The sequence below is a fragment of the Lipophrys pholis genome, assembly GCF_963383615.2.
Source record: "Lipophrys pholis genome assembly, chromosome: 21".
Taxonomy (NCBI): domain Eukaryota; kingdom Metazoa; phylum Chordata; class Actinopteri; order Blenniiformes; family Blenniidae; genus Lipophrys; species Lipophrys pholis.
The window spans coordinates 990,790-1,018,447 of NC_137649.1; the positions used below are offsets into that span (position 1 = coordinate 990,790).

At 46.1% G+C, this 27,658-nt stretch overlaps 1 protein-coding gene across 6 annotated transcripts in view; it reads left to right on the forward strand.

The window, feature by feature from the left end:
• The window catches only part of ankrd6b (ankyrin repeat domain 6b), a gene marked incomplete at its 5' end in the record, with an annotated part of 68,640 nt that overhangs the window by 26,910 nt on the left and 14,072 nt on the right, over window positions 1-27,658 (forward strand). For 3 of the 6 annotated variants that reach the window (XM_080491450.1, XM_080491451.1, XM_080491452.1), the window contains 8 exons: window positions 9,347-9,445; window positions 12,787-12,885; window positions 14,810-14,908; window positions 22,605-22,703; window positions 25,177-25,275; window positions 25,529-25,627; window positions 27,137-27,214; window positions 27,414-27,518. In XM_080491450.1, the coding sequence (XP_080347576.1) occupies window positions 9,347-9,445; window positions 12,787-12,885; window positions 14,810-14,908; window positions 22,605-22,703; window positions 25,177-25,275; window positions 25,529-25,627; window positions 27,137-27,214; window positions 27,414-27,518 (777 nt within the window). The remainder of the gene's footprint in view (window positions 1-9,346; window positions 9,446-12,786; window positions 12,886-14,809; window positions 14,909-22,604; window positions 22,704-25,176; window positions 25,276-25,528; window positions 25,628-27,136; window positions 27,215-27,413; window positions 27,519-27,658) is intronic. The other 3 variants (XM_080491453.1, XM_080491455.1, XM_080491454.1) reach the window with 2 other exon arrangements.

The following is a 27,658-nucleotide window of genomic DNA, read 5'->3' on the forward strand; positions in this document are numbered from 1 at the left end:
TACTTTGGTCCCCAAATGATCACGCATATACAGTAACATACCAAACTAACTTATATGCAGCTCAGAAAGACATCAACACCACTTTCACCACTAATGAGAATGAAATGAGGACCTTTCTGGCCATCCTCCTCTATATGGGGGTTGTTGAGCTCCCGTCTCTTGAAGATTACTGGGTCATGGGAACCAGGGTCCCTCAAGTTGCTGACCTGATGTCATCAAAGAGCTTCAGGCTGCTGAGAAGGGTTATCCACTTCAATGACAACACTGAGATCCACTGCACAAATGATGGCTTCTTCAAAGTCCGGCCGCTGTTCAGCTTTCTCACTACTGCCTTCAGACATGAGCCACAGACCCCTGAACAGTCTGTAGATGAAGTGATGGTTGCCAGACAAGCCAGACCAGGGGGTTTTAAGTTGTTCGCCAGGGCCTCTGAAGATGGCTTCATCCATGACATGGTGCTTTACCAGGGCAAGACAACCCTGGAGGCCCATGGTGTTCCCCTGACACCTCAACAAAAAGCCTTGGGTGCCACCAGCCAGGTTGTTGCTGTCCTGGCTAGTACGATGTCCTCCCCCACCACCACAGCCATTTTTGCTGACAACTTTTTCACCAGTCTGGAGATCGTGCGGTACCTCAGAGGCTTGGACTGCAGGTACACAGGGACAGCCAGGGACAATGGAATCAAAAATCCTCCACTCAAGACCATCAAGGAGATTGATAAAAAGGTTGTCCCCCGTGGTACATATGTCACCAGTGATGATGGGATACTGGCCATCAGGTGGAAGGACAACAAAGCTGTCACTCTGCTATCAACAGACATGGGGGTAGAGCCGATGTCCTCAGTTATCAGGGACTGCAGTGAGACCAAGATGAAAGAGCCAGTGAGCTGTCCAGCTGTCATCAAGAGCTACAATGCCAGTATGGGGGGCATTGATAAGAGTGACATGCTGGTACACCTCCACTGCACCCCCATGAAGTCCAAGAGGTGGTACCTGCGTCTGTTTGCATACGTCATTGATGTCAGCCTCACAAAGGCCTGGGTCATGTACAAGCGGGCCTGCAAGGCCGTTGGTCTGAATACCCAGTCTCTGAAAGAGTTCAGAATCCAGGTATTCCAGGGAGCCAGCAGCCAGAGGCCAACCACACCCAGCTCCAGAAGAAGTTCCTCTTCATCTGACAGCCTGGCCACCACTGCTGATGTCCCTACGCCTGTCTGAGGACACCACAGCCACACTCCAAATGAAGCTGTGTGGTTTGACCTCTCCCTCTCCCTCTTCCATGCTCCTTTACATGCCAAACGGCCGACCTGCAAGTACTGCAGCAGGAACGGCAAGATTCTCCGGTCAAATGTGGTCTGTAGGGTCTGCAAGGTCCACCTCTGCATGGACAGTGAGCGTAACTGTTTCGTTAGGTACCATGAAGAAGCCTTCTAATATTGTCTAAAGTGACAATGCCAATGTTGACAGGTGTCTGTATCTGCACTTTATGCTGTATTGTGTTAAAGGTATGGTAAAGTTCGATTCTTAGCAAATACATTCTCATGTCAAATGTGGTCTACAAAGTTCCCCTCTGCATGAACAGTGAGCGTAACTGTTTCGTTACTTGAAGAAGAGTCCTAATGTTGTCTAGTGACACTGTGTATGTTTGCAGGTGTGCATCAGCACTAATGTTGTATTGTTCAAAAAGTTGTTCCAATGTTACAGAAATACATGTTCCTTTTAACATACATGTGTTTTTTATACACAAACTTCTTGGATATTATTTTTACCATTAACGGGCAAGGACCCGAAAATAGTAACTTCATTTACTTCAATTTTCTCCATGAAAATTAGAAATTTTCAAACATGTTAAAACATTAATTATGTCATGTTAGGTCCCCAAATAACACTCTGAGTTTGAAATTTTGAATTTCAAAGTATTTCAATGAGTGCCCTATAAAGGGTTAATTTTAGGACAAGTCCAAAAGATATGGAAATGATTGTCATTCAACTGTCCACACTGTCTCCAGCATTGCATTTGTGTTTGAGTTTGCTTCTGTTTAATTTGAGGTGTAATGAAGGATTAAATTCTTCCAGCCACATATTCTCCACTGCTGTGACTTAACGCAGGAGTGTTTTGTTTTCCACATTGTTCGCCAGTCCTCCTGTGTTATTTCTGTGTTTAGCTCTTTTTCCATTTTTTCCCATTTCTTCCCTCAGATAATGAGTATAAAGTTTGGGAGTTCTAAGCCACCTTGGTCCTTGGTGTTCTGGAGTGTTTTTAAACTTCTACCTGATGGTTGGTTTTTCCATCAGAATGTTGAGACGTGAGAATCCAGAGTGTTAAAGCAGCTTTTTGGTGGTTTTGTTGGGATCATTGAGAAGATGGAGTTCATTTTAGGCAGGACCATCGTTTTGATTGTTGCTCCTCTCCCCAGAAGTGAAATAGGGAGTGTCCTCCATCGGGTGAGGTCCTCCTCCAATGTTTTAATAAGGGGGGGTAGTTTAAGTTCACCAAGTCTGAGAGTTTGGCTGAGATGTTAATGCTGAGGTATTTGATGTTCCCTGGTTTTAGTGGGGTGTTAGGTGTGTGCTGGAATATAGAGTTAATAGGCAAGACGACTGATTTGTTCCAATTGATAGAATATTCTGAGATTGAGGAGAACCTGTCTATTAACCCTTTTGTTTCTGGAAGAGACGTCTGTGTGTTCTGCAGGAAAAATATCACATCATCTGCATAGAGACATATTTTATGTGTTACATTTACTGATGGTATTCCTTTTATGTTATTGTTCTGTCTGATGGCTGCTGACCGAGGTTGTTAGGGACCGAGGTTGTTAGGGACCGAGGTTGTTAGGGACCGAGGTTGTCAGATAAACATAGCCCACAGAACTACGCTTGGGTCTGAAGCGAGATAAAAACACCTCATGGAAGCCGGAGCAGCCATTAGCAGAGCAGCAGCAGCAACAGAGCAGCAGTGAGAGCCAGAGCAGAGGAGCAGGAGCACTAATGAACAAGTGAGCTGATCAGGACTGGCATACTGTACATATACTGTCACTCTGCATGATTCACGTCCAGGTAATTGGTCCAAGGTCCAACAATAAAATATGGAATCTACTGATCCATCATCGTGAGCAACACGTTCTTCTTGCCTGTTCAGTGGTGACGTCGGAGAACTGCTCTGTTTCACAAGAGGCCACATGTGCTGCTAGTGATTGAACTGGCAGGTTCACTGAGCAGGTACGGCACGGAGCTTTTGGCATCCTTCCAGATTCCTTCGCAGCATTTGGAAGGGTGTCAAATCCAGAAGGCCTTGGACCGGAACAATGTACTGTGCTGCCTTCCCACGAGCAACTGCACTTAAGTAAGGGTTGTGTCGCCTGCTTCAGGGGGCACAATACAGTTTTCTTAAACCAGAAAATCAGATTGATATATGTAAACAATCAAATCAATTGAGTTTGCCATTGAACAACATATAGGAGATAGTAAATAAACCAAGAAAGCACCAAGATCTTAACAAAAAACTGTTATATAACATCCATGCTCCTTTTAAATTGGACATTTGGGCGGAGGTCTCTTCAAGGCTTCTGGACAACTCTGTGCAATTTCAAACATGTAAATCTTTTATTCGAGAAAAGCCTTTGTATAATGTGAATTCCTTAATTCCAGTACTTTTATCATAATTCTCTATCTGGGGTGATATATCAACTCTAATGCCATCTTCATTTTCATCATGTTAAATGAAAGAATTAAGCACGTTACAACTTTTTCTTTTTCTTTCTCAGAGTCCTGAGAAGGACCTATAAAAGTATAGAATATGACAAAAACACACCATAAGAAAAGCATAGGGTAAACAATGTTAAACACTTCAAACTACAAACAAAGTTACATTTTAATCATTAATGAATCATAAAAAAAAAGTCTAACTTTATTGTCTGTCTGTGACCAACCTGGCCAAGTTGTGCTCTGCTGAGCTGGACTGCTGCGGGACCCCCCGCTCATCATTTTGCTCTTGCTTTTCTGAATCTACAGTTCTGATAATAACAAAGATACTAATCAGTGCTCTCACCAAAATGACAATGATTTTATAGCTTCAACTGGTAATATTGTGTTAATTCAGAATCATGAAATGCTGATAGACCCTTAGAGGGCGACCATAACGACCCTCACTCCTGGAGGTGCTGGTCCCGGCAGGACCGGCAGGACCGGCAGGACCGGCAGGACCAGTCGGCTGCGTCTCTCCCCGGCACAGCAAGACACACCAAGTCACATTAAAATATGTTTGGGCCTTTACAACTAAAACAAAACAACACACATTAATGACTAACAGCAGGGAGGCTGTTTAACCCGGACATACAAACCTAAACCATGTGAACAGGAAGTCCATGTGCTGCTTTGTTAACGCGTATGCATTTAACTTCTTCAACTAAGCTAATTGCAGTGGAGGCAGAGAGCCGCCATTCTTCTCATAGCAAGTCAGTAAACTCTCACAATCACTCCAAACCAATTCAATAAATTATTAATGTAAATAACTATCTTCCTCAACTGACCTCTTTTGTTTTTAGGCGTCATGATTGATGAGCAGCTGACATGGAAATCCCATCTAGAGCATGTTCAAACAAAGGTATCCCAAATACAGCTGTGTTACACAAGGTCAAAGAACCCCGTGATAAAAGAGCTTTTCTTCTATTGTGTAACTCACTGATTGTTCCATGTCTGACCTATTGCACAGAAGTGTGGGGAAAGTGCTTGTAAAACTTACATCGATCAAATTTTCCTTTTACAGAGACGCGCCATTCGAGTTATCAATGGAAGTGGATACAGGGCCCATCCAAATCCAACATTTATATATATATTTATATATATATATATATATATATATATATATATATACACATATATACAACTAGAAACATTAACATTTAATGAACTGGTAGACTATAACCTCCTCAAAGCTATGTACAAAGCTCACCAAAAAACAGTATTACCAGACAACTTGCAAAACAGATTCAAAAAGAGAGGAAGTAGATATTAATTAAGAGGAATTGAAATTTTTACAAAATCAAAGTTTAGAACGAAACCAAAGGAAAGGTGCATCTCAATCCAAGGAGTAGGAGGAACAATCCTGATTATCAAATTAAAACTACTAATTCCATTTATACTTTTAAGACAAGTCTAAAAGCGTTATTACTAAAAAGATACGACAATGCAGTTTAAATGTCTCTAAAACAGCTGGTTTAACTTTACTACTTGACTACAACTGTCTGGCTGTGTTGGTAGGGGGCAGACATTATAAGTTTTTACTTCTTTCTGCCACCCTGTCATTCAAAGTATTTGTTTGAAATGTAGATATTTTGCTTGTTTTTTTTGTTTTAATGAATGAAATAAACAATAAAATGAAAATGTCTTACATGTTTGATCAACTTATTACTCCGCAATTTATACTGTTGTGCCGCCAACGACAATGATCCGCCCTACTGTACCTCTGATTGGATCGGGCTCTGACCCGTTTGAAGTGACCAATCAGAAAAGGAGGCGGGGTTATGAGGTCACTTACAACACCCGCTCCCAAAGTGCCAAAACCCAACATCACCGCGCAGAGAATTCCCAGAATTCCCAGAATTCCCAGCGAGCGCAGTCCGAGAGCGTGCACGCAGAAAGTGGTCTCACTGCGCGAATACAGTTTTTATGCTCTTGAGTTTTTGGCACTAAAATGCACCATATGAAGTACCATAAAATAGTGTGAAGCAGCAAACATAATCATTGCAACAACTGCAGAGATGCTACGCTAGTTTAGTAAGTGTCTTCAGTAAAAAGATGTATTGACAGGAAGCCCCCCCCCCCCACACACACACAGATAATCCCTGCTGCTGTGTGGGAATACCTGCTCATCTGTAACTAAACAGTATTTACCAGGCATAATGAGAGATTACAGGAGCTCCAATGGATCCCGTTTGAAGTTTGAATGTCGCTGCTGCTGAGCCCAGAACATTCACCAGAACCCTCCGACTAACTGAACAAAGCTGTCAGGTCATAATGCTGAACACAGTAACAAAGCTGTCAGGTCATAATGCTGAACACAGTGTCGTTCTAATCGTCGTGGTTTGGATTCATGCACACAGATCAGGTTGTTTGTGGTCTGGTCGTGTTTCCCTGGGGAGCCGCACATCCTGACATCTGGCTTCCTGCCATAGATTGAACCAGCGGTACTCAGCCGGGGGCTGTTCTGCTCTGAGGATGTTAAAATGAGATTGGCAATTCTAGAGTCAAAAGAAGACCTGGGGAAGTAACGTGTTTATATGTGAAGGTTCTGTGGACAGCCGATCATGTTTTCGTCTTCTTTTTCGTCACATGTTCATCTGTAGTTTCCACCTGCAGTATTGCTTTTGGTCTTTTTGACATCGGATAGTAGGCTGGTTTCTTTCACTTTTTTGTGGGAATCATCTTTTTTTCTTCCCCTTGTCCTGTTGGGCAGCTTGAACAAACAATATGATGTGATCTAGAACCTTCTGGAGTCAGAACAGTTTTTGTTCTTGAACAGGAAGAGACCTGGAGTCTCCTCCTGTTGCTGCTTTATTAGAAGATGGTATGGGGGGGGCTGCTCAAAGAAAGAGAGAAGAGAGAGAGAGAGAAGACTGGGGGGGGGGGGGGCGGGGGGGGCGGGGGGGGGGCAACATACAATACCCTTGTTGTGCTACATATATTATTTGCAGTTATCACACTGATCCAAATACTTTCCAACTGTTATTAGATTAACCAGCCTGAGCAGCTCTATCTAGACAGTAAGATGATTTTCTAGATTAACCAGCCTGAGCAGCTCTATCTAGACAGTAAGATGATTTTCTAGATTAACCAGCCTGAACAGCTCTATCTAGACAGTAAAATGATTTTCTAGATTAACCAGCCTGAGCTGCTCTATCTAGACAGTAAGATGATTTTCTAGATTAACCAGCCTGAACAGCTCTATCTAGACAGTAAAATGATTTTCTAGATTAACCAGCCTGAGCAGCTCTATCTAGACAGTAAGATGAAGCAGGAACATGAATGAACAAAGAAGCAACAACAAAAGAGGAACATGATTTTTAAAGTTTGAACAAATGATGACAGAGAACAAGCAACTTCAGAAGCACCTTTAGTGAGGAGTGGAAGTGTGTGTGTGTGTGTGTGTGTGTGTGTGTGTGTGTGTGTGTGTGTGTGTGTGTGTGTGTGTGTGTGTGTGTGTGTGTGTGTGTGTGTGTGTGTGTGTGTGTGTGTGTGTGTGTGTGTGTGTGTGTGTGGTTTGTCCACTGGGTGTGACTGGAATTGTTGTGGGGGGACCCGTAGCGACACCCCGGTGACCGAGGCCATCGGGCCCGGACACCGCCACCCCGGCGGATAGCAGCCCCCCAGGCCCGGGGAGACCCCAGAGAACCACCCCAGAGAGTCACGCCCCCGCCCAAAAAGCACCAGATGGAGAATGCAGAGAGGAATCCCCCCCAGGCAAGAGGAGCCCACAAGAGAAGGACCCAAGCCGCCAAGCCGAGACCGGCCGGAGCAGAGCCCCCGGGCCGAGTGGGCCGAGAGCCCCCCCCCAATCCCGGCGGCGAAGCGTACCCCCCAACCCGGCATTGCAGAGACGACCCCAGCCGCCGCGCCCCGGACCAGCCCCGCCCCCATACCAGGAAGAGCAAAGGCCCGACCAGGCCCGGTCGGAGGACAGTCAACCCTCCACCCCCAGGAGCCTCATATCCACTTTCCCGCCCAATGACTCCCTCCACCCCACCCCCTGATCTTGATAGATACACCCCCCCCCCCCCCCCCCCCCCCCCCCCCACACACACACACACACACACACACACACACACACACACACACACCCTGTGGAGTGTTGGATGCATGTAGGGGTGTGTCTTTGTGTTTTGAATGCAATGTGTGTGTCTAGGGTGCAGTTTAAAATTGGGGGGTTGCGGGGCCCGGGCGTTCTACCGCTGACAAGCGGTAGAACGCCTCAAGACCCTGCGTGACTCGGTGTGGTTAAAATTGTCGGCATCATTTTTAATGTTGATTCCCACAAATCAACATTAAAAATCAACAAAATATTTTTTTGGGTCACTTTTCATTGATTTGCTATATTTGTGTGTGTGTGTGTGTATATATATATATATATATATATATATATATATATATATATATATATGTGTATATATATATACGTGTATACAACCTTTTACCAAAACTATTAAACCAAATTGCATGAACGGTTCAGAGATGATTCGTCATCATCCAAAGACCAATTGATTAGATTTGGCAGTGAACAGATCCTGGTAAGATATTTACTCCATTGTAGACACGCTGGAGTTCCCAGTGCGCCGTCCATCAGGGCTGAAGTTGCCTTTAACCGTCTGCGAGCACAGTGCTCACCCCACCCGACAGTTCAGGACTGTCAGTTGATGAAAAATCTTTTAACAAATCAATGCCAAGCGAATTAAGTGAGCTACTCGAGATAACTGGGGCTGTTGTTTGGATAGAATCTTCACATTAGTTATTTCTCGGGGATCGTACTTTATACAGGCAAGTAACCTCTATTTACCATCAAAGATTACATAATGATGCACTAATCAATGACATAACTTTCTGGTTTTGTTAAATATGTCTCTCTGTCATATTTGCCGAAGGTTTTATTCGAGGTGACAGAGGAAGTGACTTCTACACTTCATGCCAGATGGAGGTTGTAATGTGTTTATCTGCAGTTCCTCAGTTTTCACAACATATTTGATGTGGATTGATGAAGGTAACATGACAGCCCTCTGTAATGATCCCTGATGTCTGTGACACATGATGCTTTGACTTGAACATGCTTTAAAACCTTCCCTAACAGAACTGAACACGGTGTGCAGTCCACTTCCCTCTGCCAGAGTCAGCAGAGTCACAAGATTTAGAAAATAGTAGCTTATTTGAATATTGCTCAAATAAATTGTGTGCTCCATCAGAACCCAACACAGTAGTGTTATATCTTATAATATTATATATATATATATATATATATTATGTGCGACAGACAGCGAGAACCTCTTTGCCTCAGTGCACATGCACACTCCCAAAGGTCGGAGTTCATCCTGCACAGCTGTGCAGGGGCACTATTCTCCTAAAGCATGGATTAGACATCTGTTTGTTTTCAGTTGCTTCATTACTGAGCAGGATTTGACTGTTCAGCCGCGTGTCTTCATTCATCCTCCAGATTATCTTCCTTCGCAATCATGTCTGACTCGGTTTGTTCCAGCTGACGTTGGCTGGTGTGTACGGTCTGTTTTTCTCACTGTGTGTGTGTGTGTGTGTGTGTGTGTGTGTGTGTGTGTGTGTGTGTGTGTGTGTGTGTGTGGTGTCCACAGTATGGCAGAAGCCCCCTGCACTTGGCTGCCTACAGAGGCCACATGGAGGTGGTGCGTGTCCTGCTCAAGGCGGGCTGTGACCTGGACATCCAAGACGATGTGAGTAGACTCCGCTGCCTCTCGGCCGCCTCGGACACGAGCAGCTGCCTCCCTCTCTGCTCTCATGTGGATCGTTCACGGATTCTTTCTACCTCAAACATATCTGTAATGTGATGGCCCCCAGTGGCCTTGAGTGGGACTTCCTGGATTGTCCTCTGGTGGGTGTGCCATCAGGACACAAGCCCCTCTCCCCAGATAGTGATCAGCCAGACCTGTGGCTGCACCAAATTCCCTCTCTGTGGTCAGTGAGCTCTGCAACAGGCTGCAGCATGTCCTCCAGGAAGGTGGGCAGCGGGTGGTGCAACCTGAGGCAAGAGGAGGAGGAGGAGGAGGAGGAGGAGGAGGAGGAGGAGAGGAGTAAGGCTGTGAAACAGCCTGGAAGATCAGGGAGAGTGAAGGAGGTTAGCTGAACCGACTCATACCAAACCACTGCCCCCTCCCCGAGCCTTTCCCCCCAAACCAGCTCCACCTCTCCACCGCTTCGCTGGACTCTCACTTCCCCTCCAGATTCTCTCCCTTTTCCTCGCTGAGCCTCGGAGTGTTGCTCAGCATTAATCTGCTCTGTGTGCAGGCATTACACATACGGCTGAGCGTAAATGTGCTTATATGCTTCAACAAACCGCAGTGGCCTTCGAGATTAACCGACATTATAATATCAACCCTACCTCCGCTCAACCTCGCCCTCCAGGCTACCCTCACTCAGCATGCAGAGGCACAGTTTGTTTTGAGGCGATGTGAATCCTAAGAGCCTCTGAAACCAACGAGGATTCTTCTCAAGAGCTTCCTCAGTAAGACAAACGTTTCTTTCCCAGCAACGAATAACAGACTATTAAAATAAACCATCTTCTGTGCTGAGTTCTTCTCACCAAGAAGACAGGCTGGGTCAGCAGTCCATCTCATGTCACACAGAGACACTCAGGTTCACTCCTGTGAGACGAAACTGGGACAGGAGGAGGCCGAGCAAAGTCCTTTTCACTGTGGACACCACAGTATTTCATAGAGCCTGGTACTTCAAAACATCCACTCTGTTAGTTTGTTTGCTTTCATAGTACTTGATTGGTATATATTTAAAGATAAGATATGTAATGATTTCATTAATACATTTCTGTGTTGTGATTAACTTCACTTATCTTCAGTTTCAGCAATTTGCTGGTAATTGTTTTAGTTTTTATATTTCCCTTTTTTAAACTTTTTTTATTGGGTTTTATTTTAACAAATGGAAAAACAATGTCCCTGTGGCAGACAGCCAGACACCCCATCAACCAGAAGCAGTGGTCAAAAGAATGAATATGATAATAAGAAGATCTATAGCTGACTGCCAGTCAGCTTCAATATGTTCAGTGTCCACGTCTCTTCCCATTCATGAGAAATGTTTGGCAGATCTTATTGGTTGCAGGAGCTGAGAGTCACAGGAGGACATGAGGTCTCCCAGTTCAGCCTTCGAACATGAATCAGTGTCGCGACAAATGATATTAGCAGAAGAAAGTGTAACCTGAGAGGATATGAAATAATAAAATCTGCAGATATGCCAAAACGTGTTCCTTGGGGATATTGAAAATCTCCTGCATTTGCTGAAAAGACAGTAAAACATATGTCTTTAAATAAGGTCCAGAATACCTGCATGTCCTCATCTCACCAAGAGGAGGAAACAGATGGGAAGTCTGGGTTCTGAGTAATGGGGGACAGTGAGGACTTTACAGTTGTCCCTCCCCGGTGAAGATTCATGTCACACCTGACTCTCCTATCATAACTAGTAGGGCTTGTTTCCAGCTTTAAGTAACCAGACCCCACAGAGAGTGCAGGTTTGTGTGTAACCATATCCAGAGCAGTTGTGTATGACAAGCCCAGTTGTAGAATAGTTCGGCACGGCACGGCCGCCCATACCTGTAGGCAACTGTAATACTGTAGAGTTTCTGGCCTGGGTTTCTGCCACTCCAAACCAACTTAGAGAATGCCTTTTCTAAATCTGGGTTAATTTTCCTAGGTACGTACAGAGGGAGCCTTCGCAGAGGGTATAGGAGCCGAGGAACTATGTTCATCCTAATTAAACTAAGTCGGCCAGATAAGGAAAGTGGTAGGTTCTACCATTGTTCTAGGTCCTTTTTCACTGATGCACATTTCCAAAGCTCCTTCAGAGTTGTTGGAGCTTTTATTCCTCAATATGCAAGTCCAGAAGTTGATCATTTAAAGGGGAAATTCACTGAGACAGCTGTGTTAGTCATTGTTCCTAATCGCATGGCTTTGGGTTAACAAAAAAGATCTTGTTAACCAGAGATAGTACTCAGGTTCTGGAAAACTGTGAGAATAGTAGGAATTTATATTTTAGGGGATATCAGAAAAATGTCTTCCGCATACAAGGTAATTTTATGCCCCATATCTCCTATATTGACCTTTTTTTAACTTACAATAAGCAATGAGACATAGTAGATCATTACACCACCTTGTGGTACAGCGTGGTATTACAAGACTGATAGGATAGTTAACTTTTTACTTTAAATTTCCCTGAAAAACTTCTGACATCCTTTTTAGGTTGTATTTAAGATTTTAGACTAAAGATATTCCTTATATATCTTTAAATTGCTTTTAAAAACGAGTTTGATGTGTACTGAACTGAACTTACTGTGAGATTTAAAAAGAAAACTTTTTCCCAAAAGGTCAAAGATTTTTTAAATCTGAATTATAAACACTTCAGGTATGCTAATATTACCAAGTAGAGTAGCTGTAGTTGTGAGTTGTTCTAACCCGTTTCAGAAACACCTGGAATTTAAGCGCAGCTCATTATTTTGACCCACATTAATCGATCAAACAGTCAAATTTGAGTTTCCTTTATTGAACAGATTTACGACCATTCAAATCATAGAAAATAACTTTCTGAAACTGGTCCGATTTCAGAGTACGAGAATAACATTCAGGGTATTTTGACTCCAACAGTATGTTCATATTACGGATGCGTATTAGACCAACACATCCGTCTCTCCAGTCAGCAGGAATTCAAACAGAATCCCTTCAAACCAAACTGCCCCTCTGACCGCCCCGCTGAAAATCTTGTTCCTCCACAGAAAGACATCGTGTCACATGGGTACTCACTAAACTGGGACAATTACTCATCAAATTTGAAACCTTGCAAATAATTTGAATTTGTTGGAGCTGCAAGATTTTCCTAATGTGTCGTGGATCCTTGCTGGTGGTTTCACTTCTTGTTCCTCAGTGTTTGCTGCGGTTCTGTACAGTGTGTGTGTGTGTGTGTGTGTGTGTGTGTGTGTGTGTGTGTGTGTGTGTGTGTGTGTGTGTGTGTGTGTGTGTGTGTGTGTGTGTGTGTGTGTGTGTGTGTGTGTTTTCAGGGGGATCAGACAGCACTACACCGAGCTGCTGTGGTGGGAAACAGCAACGTTATCGGCGCTCTCATCCAGGAGGGCTGCACACTGGACAGGCAGGACAAGGTACACACACACCTAACTCGGGTTTTAAACTCAAGGTAGGTTGAGTCAGAGTTTTAAACATGAACTGGTGGTTGGGAGATAATTGTGTAAAACCATTCTGGTGCAGGTGGAAACTTTCCTTTTTTAAGTAGAAATGATATTGAGAATGAACCTTTCCGATGGAGGACTGTGGTCAGCAGGCGTCTGTCCTGAATGTGGACTTTCTTTTCTTCTAAGATCCAAACACAAAGTAGGAACCATAACAACAAGACTCTCTTAATGTCGGCTTTTAGAAATTTCTTTAAAACACACAAAAAAAATCAGGCCTGTATTTTTCTTTTCTTTTTTTATTTTATTTGCAGAGGACAGTGAACATTGATGACTCACTAGTCTCTTTGTGTAAATGCCCCGGACTGAGCCATGGACTACTTTCCATCCGTGGTCCTCGTACATTTAAGACAACAATTATTTAATTAAAATCAAACAATAGAGGACATACACTATTTACACCAACCCCTGCAATACAAACAAATCCCCCGACCGATAACATTTAACCTGGTCTTACCTTGCCTGTTTAACAGCTTTATTGTCTCTTTACTGGAAGTAGAAGCACGTTTTGAAACACATTTTGATGAACCATTTATTCAAGATTCAAATTAAAGTTATGACTTGTTGAAATTAAAAATTCAATCCATGCATGCAAAACAGAAGCACATAATCCTAAAAAACAACAAACGCTACCACAAACACTGAGATGTAGAAATGATAACTGGGAGCACAAAGCAGCAGGTCAGGCTGAAGTTGTCGTGGTTCCCAAAGTCTGGTTCTGGCCCACTGATGGACCCTGAAGGTGTTTGGGTGGGCCAACCGACGATCACAATAAGTTCACTAAAGACTTGTAATTAGTTTGGAATTATAAAAAAGAATGAACAGATCCACATTCCAACAAAAGTTCTACAAAAGGTTATGATAATGCAACATTACTTATTATGACCTTAAAACAGTTTAGTTTTTTATTGAAGTCGGTTTTACGTTGGAGGTGTGAAACACATTTAAAGAAGGAACTTTCTTTTGTTTGTGACCTTTTGAATCTTCATCAACATCTGGCTGTGGTGAAGAGAAATAAGAGCATGAGGGTTCTACTGAAAGGTTTCCATTTGAATGTGTCCACAGGATAATCACTGACTCACCTGGGTCTCACAGGTTGGTCAGTTGGTGGGTTTTCCTGTTGGCTGAGCCTCTCTCTGCACATTTGATGATTTTCAAAGGGAGACTAGCAATAGCTGCTATATTATATAGAAATCATTAATCATGGATTTTAAAATTACCTCCTGAAATGATGTTTTACCCCCTGCCTCTGGTTTGTTGTGATATTCTTTAAATGTGGCTTCTCACAATGTGAATCATATGAACCTAGTTTCTATTTAATATATGAAAGAAACATCCTGAAGAAGAACACCTTGAGTGGCCTGGAATTCAAATAGTTTGTGAAGATTTGCCTGTAATTCTCTGCCTCTGCGCCATGAATAGATCCTGATGTGACCTCTGTTTGCTAACAGCTGGCTGCCCACATCATTCCATCATGTTTCTGCTGTTTGGTGCGGCCACTGTTTTCTCTGAAATGGTTTGTACATCAGAGAAAACCAGAAAAAGACAATTTCTCAAATATTGTTCATCATTCAAGTCTGAGTGAAAATGTCCGTAATGACAGTTCAAGTATATCCGCAGTAGTTCAGGTCCTTTTCTATAGAAACCTACCTGGAACTCCAGTACCTGGAAATAAAATGATCTTAATAATCTCAGCAACCCTGCACTGGATGGATGGATGGATGGATGGATGGATGATGGATGGATGGATGGATGGATGGATGGATGGATGGATGGATGGATGGATGGATGATGGATGGATGGATGTTAATGACACTCTGGTGCTTCCTCCTGTCAGGATGGAAACACGGCGCTCCATGAGGTGTCCTGGCATGGCTTCAGTCAGTCGGTCAAACTGTTGGTGAAGGCTGGAGCCAATGTTCACGCCAAAAACAAGGTGATTGATCTTCCTCTCCTGCAAGTTGTAATAGAAGCAGATCAAGTGTCTGTAGAGGAACTGAATCAACTCTGAAAACTCAATGTTTCACGTGGTAAACGTATACTCCCTGTGTGATATGATCAACAGTGTAAACTGACTGGTTGGTTGGAGAGTAGTACACTCCGATCGAAGCTGGTCACTGATGAGCCTGTTCTTTGCAGGAGACTGTAGTTGATTGTTTTAAGAACACAGGAAGTATTTGAAGGCATAGAACCTGAAGCAACCTGAAATGCTCAGGTGTGATTGACTGAGTCTCTGAGTGTCTAATTGGTATGTGATTGATCTGTTTGTTTCCTCCTCCACTGAAGCTCTATCATATAAAGACGAGAATAGCACCTGTTGCAATTGTAATCCCAATCTCATGCAGCTATACTAGTGTACTGGAAGTGGCCAGTACAATGCGATGGCGCTTCGGTAACAAATTACTCAAAAAGGACACAACAAGAACTGAACTGAAATGCCAAAGTTTCTGGTCTTATATTTATTAAGGAAAAGAAAAGAAATAAATCAAAACAGTTTAATTGTTCATCAAAAATGAAACCAAAAATATTTTATATTAAACCATTGTAAATAAGATAAACAAGAATCATTTAAACTTTCATTAAATAATGTCTTTTAACTGAAATTGCCTTTTTGAACCTTTGTAAATCAAATGGTTTTAACCATTTACCTTAAACAAACCTTGAATTCCTCCCTAAATCAAATTATAATCTTCTAAACTCAGAATGTCCCAGGTGGAGGAGTTCAAGTATCTCGGGGTCTTGTTCACGAGTGGGGGGAAGATGGAGCGTGAGATCGACAGGCGGATCGGTGCAGCGTCTGTAGTTATGCGGTCGCTGTATCGGTCCGTCGTGGTGAAGAAGGAGCGAAGCCAAAAGGCGAGGCTCTGGATTTACCAGTCGATCTTCGTTCCTCCCCTCACCTATGGTCATGAGCCAGTTGATCTTCCTTCCTACCCTCACCTATGGTCATGAGCTTTGGGTCATGACCGAAAGAAGGAGATCCCAGATACAAGCGGCTGAAATGAGTTTCCTCCGTAGAGTGGCTGGGCGCACCCTTAGAGATAGGGTGAGGAGCTCAGTCACCAGGGAGGAGCTCGTAGAGCCGCTGCTCCTCCACATCCAGAGGAGCCAGCTGAGGTGGCTCGGGCATCTGTTTCGGATGCCCCATGGACGCCTCCCTCGGGAGGTGTTCCGGGCATGTCCCTCCGGTAGGAGGCCTCGGGGCAGACCTAGGACACGCTGGAGAGACTATGTCTTTCGGCTGGCCTGGGAACGCCTTGGGGTCCCACCGGAGGAGCTGGAGGACGTGTCTGGGGCGAGGGACGTCTGGGCTTCCTTGCTTAGACTGCTGCCCCCGCGACCCGGCCCCGGATAAGCGGAAGAAAATGGATGGATGGATGGAGAAACTCAGAATGTACCTTTTATAAAACCAAATAATACCAGTTTTGTCACCCAGCGAATCACTAAAAGAATTCAAACTGTTGTGTGGGCCCACACACACCTTCACCCTTTAAACACACCCTGTCAAGGGGTCCAGCAGCTCCGTTACAGATCTGCTTCCATGCTCTGGTACGCTGACCAAATACTAGCTGGCCGCTTCGCTCCACACTGAGCACCTAAATAAAATGTGCACTTCAGTTCTGTTGGTACTCGCGGGTCCCAATGAGCAGTTAGTGTGATTGGCAAGGGAAAGGAGGGATTCATGGTCACAGCGGTACCTGAGCAGCTGGAAACAAGAAATCTCCAGAAGAAACAGCAGGTAGCAGGTAACAGGTAGCGGGTAGCAGGTAGCGGGTAACGGGTAACGGGTAGCAGGTAGCAGGTAGCAGGTAACAGGTAACAGGTAACAGGTAACAGGTAACAGGTAACAGGTAGCAGGTAGCAGGTAACAGGTAACAGGTAACAGGGAGCAGGTAACAGGTAGCAGGTAACAGGTAGCAGGTAACAGGTAGCAGGTAACAGGTAGCAGGTAACAGGGAGCAGGTAGCAGGTAACAGGTAGCAGGGAGTAGGTAACAGGTAGCAGGTAACAGGTAACAGGTAACAGGTAACAGGTAACAGGTAACAGGTAGCAGGTAACAGGTAGCAGGTAACAGGTAGCAGGGAGTAGGTAACAGGTAGCAGGTAACAGGTAGCAGGTAACAGGGAGCAGGTAGCAGGTAGCAGGTAACAGGGAGCAGGTAGCAGGTAACAGGTAGCAGGTAACAGGGAGCAGGTAACAGGTAACAGGTAGCAGGTAACAGGGGGCAGGTAACAGGTAACAGGTAGCAGGTAACAGGGGGCAGGTAACAGGGAGCAGGTAGCAGGCAACAGGGAGCAGGTAACAGGTAGCAGGTAACAGGTAGCAGGGAGTAGGTAACAGGTAGCAGGTAACAGGTAGCAGGTAACAGGGAGCAGGTAGCAGGTAACAGGTAGCAGGTAACAGGGAGCAGGTAACAGGTAACAGGTAGCAGGTAACAGGGGGCAGGTAACAGGGAGCAGGTAGCAGGCAACAGGGAGCAGGTAACAGGTAGCAGGTAACAGGTAGCAGGGAGTAGGTAACAGGGAGCAGGTAACAGGTAACAGGGAGCAGGTAACAGGTAGCAGGTAGCAGGTAACAGGTAGCGGGTAGCAGGTAGCGGGTAACGGGTAACGGGTAGCAGGTAACAGGTAACAGGTAGCAGGTAACAGGTAGCGGGTAGCAGGTAGCGGGTAACAGGTAGCAGGTAGCAGGTAACAGGTAACAGGTAACAGGTAGCAGGTAACAGGTAGCAGGTAACAGGTAACAGGTAGCAGGTAACAGGTAGCAGGTAACAGGGAGCAGGTAACAGGTAGCAGGTAGCAGGTAACAGGTAGCAGGTAACAGGGAGCAGGTAACAGGTAGCAGGTAACAGGTAGCAGGTAACAGGGGGCAGGTAACAGGGAGCAGGTAGCAGGCAACAGGTAGCAGGTAACAGGTAGCAGGTAACAGGGGGCAGGTAACAGGGAGCAGGTAACATGTAACAGGGAGCAGGTAACAGGGAGCAGGTAGCAGGTAACAGGGAGCAGGTAACAGGTAGCAGGTAACAGGGAGCAGGTAACAGGGAGCAGGTAACATGTAACAGGGAGCAGGTAACAGGGAGCAGGTAGCAGGTAACAGGGAGCAGGTAACAGGGAGCAGGTAACAGGGAGCAGGTAACAGGGGGGCAGGTAACAGGGAGCAGGTAGCAGGCAACAGGGAGCAGGTAACAGGTAGCAGGTAACAGGGGGCAGGTAACAGGGAGCAGGTAGCAGGCAACAGGGAGCAGGTAACAGGTAGCAGGTAACAGGTAGCAGGGAGTAGGTAACAGGTAGCAGGTAACAGGGAGCAGGTAACAGGTAGCAGGTAACAGGGAGCAGGTAACAGGGAGCAGGTAACATGTAACATGGAGCAGGTAACAGGTAACAGATAGCAGGTAGCAGGTAACAGGTAGCAGGTAACAGGTAGCAGGTAACAGGGGGCAGGTAACAGGGAGCAGGTAGCAGGCAACAGGGAGCAGGTAACAGGTAGCAGGTAACAGGTAGCAGGTAACAGGTAGCAGGTAACAGGTAGCAGGGAGTAGGTAACAGGTAGCAGGTAACAGGTAGCAGGGAGTAGGTAACAGGTAGCAGGTAACAGGGAGCAGGTAGCAGGTAACAGGTAGCAGGTAACAGGTAGCAGGGAGTAGGTAACAGGTAGCAGGTAACAGGGAGCAGGTAACAGGTAGCAGGTAACAGGGAGCAGGTAACATGTAACATGGAGCAGGTAACAGGTAGCAGGTAACATGTAGCAGGTAACAGGGAGCAGGTAACATGTAACAGGGAGCAGGTAACAGGGAGCAGGTAACAGGGAGCAGGTAACAGGTAACAGGTAATAGGTAACAGGTAACAGGTAGCAGGTAACAGGGGGGCAGGTAACAGGGAGCAGGTAGCAGGCAACAGGGAGCAGGTAACAGGTAGCAGGTAACAGGGAGCAGGTAACATGTAACAGGGAGCAGGTAACAGGGAGCAGGTAACAGGGAGCAGGTAACAGGTAACAGGTAACAGGTAATAGGTAACAGGTAACAGGTAGCAGGTAACAGGGGGGCAGGTAACAGGGAGCAGGTAGCAGGCAACAGGGAGCAGGTAACAGGTAGCAGGTAACAGGGGGCAGGTAACAGGGAGCAGGTAGCAGGCAACAGGGAGCAGGTAACAGGTAGCAGGTAACAGGTAACAGGGAGCAGGTAACAGGTAACAGGTAGCAGGTAACAGGTAACAGGTAACAGGTAATAGGTAACAGGTAACAGGTAGCAGGTAACAGGGGGGCAGGTAACAGGGAGCAGGTAGCAGGCAACAGGGAGCAGGTAACAGGTAGCAGGTAACAGGGGGCAGGTAACAGGGAGCAGGTAGCAGGCAACAGGGAGCAGGTAACAGGTAGCAGGTAACAGGTAGCAGGGAGTAGGTAACAGGTAGCAGGTGACAGGGAGCAGGTAACAGGTAGCAGGTAACAGGTAGCAGGTAACAGGTAGCAGGGAGTAGGTAACAGGTAGCAGGTAACAGGTAGCAGGGAGTAGGTAACAGGTAGCAGGTAACAGGGAGCAGGGAGTAGGTAACAGGTAGCAGGTAACAGGGAGCAGGTAACAGGTAGCAGGGAGTAGGTAACAGGTAGCAGGTAACAGGGAGCAGGTAACAGGTAGCAGGTAACAGGGAGCAGGTAACATGTAACATGGAGCAGGTAACAGGTAGCAGGTAACAGGTAGCAGGTAGCAGGTAACAGGTAACAGGTAGCAGGTAACAGGGAGCAGGTAACATGTAACAGGGAGCAGGTAACAGGGAGCAGGTAACAGGGAGCAGGCAACAGGTAACAGGGAGCAGGTAGCAGGTAGCAGGTAACAGGGGGCAGGTAACAGGGAGCAGGTAGCAGGTAGCAGGCAACAGGGAGCAGGTAACAGGTAGCAGGTAACAAGTAACAGGTAACAGGTAACAGGTAACAGGTAACAGGTAACAGGTAACAGGTAGCAGGTAACAGGTAACAGGTAGCAGGTAACAGGTAACAGGTAACAGGTAACAGGTAACAGGTAACAGGTAGCAGGGAGCCGTCGTCTTTCTTCTGCAGGGTTACGTCCGAATTGTTTCTCCTATCTCCTTATCTATGGACTTTACCTTAACCCCCTGGATGACATCACGGGGTTAAGGAAAGGTGTTAGGAGGCTTCCTAAAGGAGTTAGTGAAGGGTGTTAGGAGGCTTCCTAAAGGAGTTAGGAAAGGTGTTAGGAGACTTCCTAAAGGAGTTAAGGAAAGGTGTTAGGAGGCTTCCTAAAGGAGTCAGTGAAGGGTGTTAGGAGGCTTCCTAAAGGAGTTAAGGAAGGGTGTTAGGAGGCTTCCTAAAGGAGTTAAGGAAGGGTGTTAGGAGACTTCCTAAAGGAGTTAAGGAAAGGTGTTAGGAGACTTCCTAAAGGAGTCAGTGAAGGGTGTTAGGAGGCTTCCTAAAGGAGTTAAGGAAGGGTGTTAGGAGGCTTCCTAAAGGAGTTAAGGAAGGGTGTTAGGAGACTTCCTAAAGGAGTTAAGGAAAGGTGTTAGGAGGCTTCCTAAAGGAGTCAGTGAAGGGTGTTAGGAGGCTTCCTAAAGGAGTTAAGGAAGGGTGTTAGGAGGCTTCCTAAAGGAGTTAAGGAAGGGTGTTAGGAGACTTCCTAAAGGAGTTAAGGAAAGGTGTTAGGAGACTTCCTAAAGGAGTCAGTGAAGGGTGTTAGGAGGCTTCCTAAAGGAGTTAAGGAAGGGTGTTAGGAGGCTTCCTAAAGGAGTTAAGGAAGGGTGTTAGGAGACTTCCTAAAGGAGGCAAGTTAGTGACGTCTGCCATGGTGGGGAAAGAACTACAAGTTTCTGAAAATGAACTACAGAAAGTTCATCTGGGTTCTAGATGATTTCAAGTGGTTCTAGGCAGATTATTACTTTGGTAACTTACATGATCTGCTCCTTTTTCAGTCATCCTGAGTTTCCCTGAACGCTCCGATGAGCGGGTTCCTTTAAATGTTGTCACCGTAAGGAATTGTGGGGGAACATGAGCTGGTCTCCTTTGGTAAAGGAGACATCAGTGGTTCTTAGGCTAAAGGAGGTTCTAAAGGAAGCATCAGTGGTTCTGATTCTAAAGGAGGTTCTAAAGGAAGCATCAGTGGTTCTGATTCTAAAGGAGGTTCTAAAGGAAGCATCAGTGGTTCCTAGGCTAAAGGAGGTTCTAAAGGAAGCATCAGTGGTTCCTAGGCTAAAGGAGGTTCTAATGGAAGCATCAGTGGTTCCGAGGCTAAAGGAGGTTCTAAAAGAAGCATCAGTGGTTCCTAGGCTAAAGGAGGTTCTAATGGAAGCATCAGTGGTTCCGAGGCTAAAGGAGGTTCTAAAGGAAGGATCAGTGGTTCTGATGCTAAAGGAGGTTCTAAAGGAAGCATCAGTGGTTCCTAGGCTAAAGGAGGTTCTAAAGGAAGCATCAGTGGTTCTGATGCTAAAGGAGGTTCTAAAGGAAGCATCAGTGGTTCCTAGGCTAAAGGAGGTTCTAAAGGAAGCATCAGTGGTTCCCAGACTAAAGGAGGTTCTAAAGGAAGCATCAGTGGTTCTGATGCTAAAGGAGGTTCTAAAGGAAGCATCAGTGGTTCTGATTCTAAAGGAGGTTCTAAAGGAAGCATCAGTGGTTCCTAGGCTAAAGGAGGTTCTAAAGAAAGCATCAGTGGTTCTGATGCTAAAGGAGGTTCTAAAGGAAGCATCAGTGGTTCCTAGGCTAAAGGAGGTTCTAATGGAAGCATCAGTGGTTCCGAGGCTAAAGGAGGTTCTAAAGGAAGGATCAGTGGTTCTGATGCTAAAGGAGGTTCTAAAGGAAGCATCAGTGGTTCCTAGGCTAAATGAGGTTCTAAAGGAAGCATCAGTGGTTCCTAGACTAAAGGAGGTTCTAAAGGAAGCATCAGTGGTTCTGATGCTAAAGGAGGTTCTAAAGGAAGCATCAGTGGTTCCTAGGCTAAAGGAGGTTCTAAAGGAAGCATCAGTGGTTCCTAGGCTAAAGGGGGTTCTAAATGAAGCATCAGTGGTTCCGAGGCTAAAGGAGGTTCTAAAAGAAGCATCCTTTTAATGTCTTCATGTGAAAGAGAACTTTAATCAGAGTGTTTACCTAGGTTACCATGGAAACGGCTGTAGAGCAGCGTTCTATCATTCTACACCTCCATTCCTCCATGTTGAAGCTTTTGATTCAGACACGTCCAGAAATAAAGTGAAAGGAGCAGAAAGTCACTATGGAATGTTGGAATGGTGAAAAATAAGAGCCAAACTCATTCATGTGTTATTTTTATTTATTTGTTTCTCTATGTCTGCTCCGGGGCTCCGGACTAAAACAAGACTGACGTGAACAAACACCAATAGAGCGACAAGGAGACTCAATGTTTTCATCCGAGGTTCAGGTCAGACTAGATGGAACGACCTGGACCAAACCACTGGTACAGTCCGTCTCCTCGTACCTGTAGGCACACTCCATTGGTGAAATCAGTGACGTACAACGTTTTGGAGTGACGTAATGGCGTGGCTCCCACTTGGCTCTGTTGACAATGGAACCACCGGGTCTAAGTAGGGCATTTCAGAACTGGCCCTGACACCGGCCCTGAAATAGCACCTGGTTCTTTTTGGTGGAAAAGCCCCATGAATGTCTTCTGTCTGCCTCTGCAGGCAGGAAACATGGCTCTGCACCTCTCCTGTCAGAACGGTCACGCTCAAAGCTCCAGGGTTCTGCTCCTGGGGGGATCCCGGCCCGACAACAAGAACCACGTAAGTCCTTCAGTTCCCAGCTGACGTCTGATCAGAGTGTCCTCAAGACTAAAGCCAAACACAACACAATCTGCTAGGATGTTACAAAAATGTCAGTACTCTAATTTGAGGCAGCTTTAAGGAACTTCTGGTCAACCTGTTTTCTGCCATACCTTTGGTCTGGAGGTTCCTCCGAAGTTTTTGTTGGAGCAGCAGACAGATTCCCTCGGTTGCTCCTCAAAGCTTCTGTCGTGTGCTGACTTTATGTCGTATTACAATAAGATGTTGGTGTTTGGACCATGGTCATATCTTTTGGTGTTTACTGGTTGAAGGTAGGCAAAGTGTCGGGGTTATCAGGGTGGACCCCGACGCAGACTCAGGAAGTTCCGTAAAAACCAGGTTTATTGAAACAAAGTCCAGGGAACACGAGGAGGACGCAGGGACACAGGAGCCCAGGTGAGAGACGAGAGACAAGAGACAAGAGACGAGACGACCCGACAAGGACAACAGAGGGAGAGGAGTTTAAATACACTGGGAGGGGTGGACACAGGTGGAAGTCCACGATGGGAGCACACAGAGGGAGGAGGCCATTGGTTGATAGGAAACACGAGCTGAGACACCGGCAGACACAGAGACCTGACACAAAGAAATAAAATCAATTCCTGGTTTTGACATTGAGTTTAACTTCCAAACTGTATTTTTGCTTAACTTATCAACTGATCTTCCCAGTTGAGATGAACAGCCACGGTAAAATACAAAATGGAAAGACTGACATTGTCCCTGAGACTCTGTAGTAACAGACAAGGAGTTTCCAAAGTAACTTACAATCTGTTATCACTGCTTACGATCTTTTATAACATACCCTGTCTCTGTTTGTCTCTACTCCATGGACATGTCTAATCTAAGAATGGAGAGACTTTCTCTGCCCCCCAGTCCCTTCCCCTCTCCCACAGATTACCCCATGCTCCATAGAGTAATAATACTGTTTACTTCTTATCTTTCTGATCCACCATCGTTTCATCTGACTCACTGACCTCATTGTTCTGTGCTGTTGATTCTGGTTTTATATACTTTGTTCTCTTTATAAAACTTTAAAGGTTTTCAATTTAAGAATAAAATGAAAAAAAAGATTGTTTGTCGGCTGAGATGTTCTGACGGTAACAGGAAGAAATTCATTTACATTTAGCGTACCTACATGTTCTTTACTGCCGGCTGATTCAGGATCACTGCAACATTTTCAGTTCCACACTTTTTTCAACAGAGTTTCCCTCAAATCATCTCAAAGGCAATTTCTCAGGTCTTCTTTGAGCAGACGAAGCCCGGCCTGGGCTCTCTGGTCCACCCTGGGCTCTCTGGCCCGGCCTGGGCTCTCTGGCCCGGCCTGGGCTCTCTGGTCCACCCTGGGCTCTCTGGCCCGGCCTGGGCTCTCTGGTCCACCCTGGGCTCTCTGGCCCGGCCTGGGCTCTCTGGTCCACCCTGGGCTCTCTGGCCCGGCCTGGGCTCTCTGGCCCGGCCTGGGCTCTCTGGCCCACCCTGGGCTCTCTGGCCCGGCCTGGGCTCTCTGGTCCACCCTGGGCTCTCTGGTCCACCCTGGGCTCTCTGGCCCAGCCTGGGCTCTCTGGTCCACCCTGGGCTCTCTAGTCCACCCTGGGCTCTCTGGCCCGGCCTGGGCTCTCTGGTCCACCCTGGGCTCTCTGGCCTACCCTGGGCTCTCTGGTCCACCATGGGTTCTCTGGTCCACCCTGGGTTCTCTGGTCCACCCTGGGCTCTCTGGCCCAGCCTGGGCTCTCTGGTCCACCCTGGGCTCTCTGGTCCACCCTGGGCTCTCTGGCCCGGCCTGGGCTCTCTGGTCCACCCTGGGCTCTCTGGCCCGGCCTGGGCTCTCTGGCCCACCCTGGGCTCTCTGGCCCGGCCTGGGCTCTCTGGCCCACCCTCCTACACCCCTCCTCTCCAGACCGCCCCAACACAGTATTGTTCAGTATTGTTCAGTATTGTTCAGTATTGTTCATAAGACAACTCGGGTTCTGTAGAAGAACCCAAGCGACTCAGTGACTGACAAGACGTCAGTGCAAAGACCTGGACCTGAACTCAGGTGGTCCAATTGGTTTAATTTCCTGTCAGTCACTCATGTTGTTAATCAGTACAAAGAAAAGAATCCTCTCCGGCCCTCCAGACTGCCTGGCATCCTCAAAGTCACTTTTCTTTTTTCCTTCCAGAAAGTCACTTCATTGGTTTCATCAAGTGCTTGTAATTTGACACCACCATCATTTGATCAAAACACTATATAAATAAACTTTCACCTAATGACACAAAATGGTCTAAAGCCAGTGCTTTGGAGCCTCGGGGGGTCTCAGTAGAGGAGGAGGGACTCGCTTCAGTTCTTTACTTTTATCTGATAGAATGTACAGAGAAGCAAACTGCTTCTTGCTCATGCAGAGGTTGAGTTATTTGGTGCCATGTTTAGTTCTGGTGTTGTTTGTGGTGCCGGTTCCAGGCTGGAGATACCTGTCTGCATGTGGCGGCTCGTTACAACCATGTGGCTGTGATCCGCATCCTGCTGGGAGCTTTCTGCTCCGTGTCGGAGAAAAACCTGGTGAGTTCCTCACTGCAAAGACAGTCTCAAGCAGACCCATCATCACTTTGGACCTTTTCACATCCTCCTCTACTATTTCCTCTTGTTAATCTGTCCAACACAAACCTTCAGACCTCACAGAGATCTCAGCTTTATGTGTTATTGTTACTCACTTAGAACACCTTCAGTCTGTTTCTGTCGCTCACTGATTAAAACTGTTTGCTTCACGTGTTTCCATGTTTTGTGTTTGTGACTTTGTCTTGCTGACGTGCAGGTGGGAGACTCACCACTGCATGTGGCCGCTGCTCTGAATCATAGGAAGACTGTCCGCCTGCTGCTGGAGGCCGGAGCCGACAGCCGCATCTGCAACAACGTCAGTCCCTTTGTGCATCACTATTAGTATAGTGAGCACTCTTTACTGTGGTGCTGCTGATTTCTACTATCAGGACTATGTGTCACCATGTGGTAATCCTGCTCTAATCCTCAAAGAAACTACGTCTAGCATATTGAAAAGCTTTTGATCAGTGAGGAGAAATCCTTCATTTTGATGCTTTAAGTTTCTCTCTGCAGATTGATATTTAATGGTGCTCCAGAACTGATCTCAGTTACGTTACAAAGGTTCCCTCTCAGCTCTAAATAGTGCAAAACAGTATTATTTCACTAACTGACAATGTCATTGAAGAAAAACTTACAAAGACACCAGACATATATAAGCTGTGTTCCTGGTGATCCTCAGGTGAGATGTGTTCAGGACACACTGCCAGCTTCAGGCTGGAGAAACCTGATCTGAGGTCAGATCTCGTGGTTATTGGCAGATTATAGAGTATTTTAATGATAGTGGCTCATAATATATGAACACAATTATTTTTGTAGTGCTGTACAACAATAGTATTAATAATGTACGTCACTAGTGAGTTCATTCAGCACTAACAATTATCAGTGAGTTTCTGCTGATCAGAGGCTAATGCTCACAGCTCTCCATCATCAGGTCAGACCACTTCACTAATACCAATAGTGAGATTTGTTAGATTTAGATTACATCTCCAACCATGGCTTTATGGTCACCACAGGCTCCACAACAAGAGAACTATTCAAAAACCCTTTGAAAGCCATACTCCATCGTTCTGAGTGGCTCTGAGTCCACAGTTTGATCCACAGTCCCCTGGATGACATCACAGGGTTAAGGAAAGGAATTAGGAGGCTTCCTAAAGGAGTTAGTGAAAGGTGTTAGGAGGCTTCCTAAAGGAGTTAGTGAAAGGTGTTAGGAGGCTTCCTAAAGGAATTAGGAAAGGTGTTAGGAGGCTTCCTATGCTGCTGGTTCTTATGCTAAAGGAGGTTCTAGAGGAACCATCAGTGGTTCCTAGGCTAAACTCCTTTCCTTTACTTATTGAGAATTCAGACAGTCCTCATCATGGCCGCCACACTAAACACTTCCGGGGTGAAGGAGGACGGATAGAGAAGGAGACGGGAGGGACTTTTTGGACGTACCCGGGGACAAACAACCACATACACACTCACATTCACACCTCGGAGAAATTTAGGGTCACTAATTGACCCCAGATGCTTATCTGTGGGTGGAAACCAGGGAGAGGGAGAACATGCAAACTCCACACAGTAAGACCTTGGCCGGTATTTTAACTCTATCGACCTTTTTACAGAAGCAGTAGCCACTCCCTGTGGCCCCACATTTCTGACATCAGGTTGAATCCTTCCTGTTCTGTACATTCTGAAGGAAAATAACCACACGAATCTGTGTGGAAGTTTAACAAAAGAGTCATGAGATTCAAACGAGAGAAAGATTGTTTTAAGTGTGTTTGCTCTTGTTTTGCTGGGTCGGTACAGCCCGCCTGACACTCCCGGTGTGTCTGTTGTGTTTGTGCAGGCCGGTCAGATGGCTTTGGATCAGGCCCGAGAACACAACAACCCAGAAGTGGCTCTGCTGCTCACCAAAGCTCCTCAGGTACAATTCCACTTCAGCACCCAGCGTCCTGTCTGTGGAACACACTGTCAGGATCCATCATCTGTGTGTGTGTGTGTGTGTGTGTGTGTGTGTGTGTGTGTGTGTGTGTGTGTGTGTGTGTGTGTGTGTGTGTGTGTGTGTGTGTGTGTGTGTGTGCGCGTGCGGGTGTGCATGCGTGTGTGTGTGCGTGTGTGTTCAGATGCAGAGTTTTGTGCGTGGCAGGAGTGTGAGGAAGAGGAGGGACAAGCTGAAGGCGGAGGGTCGAGCTCAGTCGGTGCCCAGAGACGAGATGTTTCCCTGTAAGGTACAAAAAGTAAACTGGCTTGGGTGGTTGGTGGCTCTGTGGGCTCGGGGGGGTGCGAGTGTCTGTGCTGGGGGGCTGCGGGCTGGCCTGGGGAGTCCTGGGAAGTCCTGGGAAGTCCTGGGGTGTGTGGGTGGGGGGGG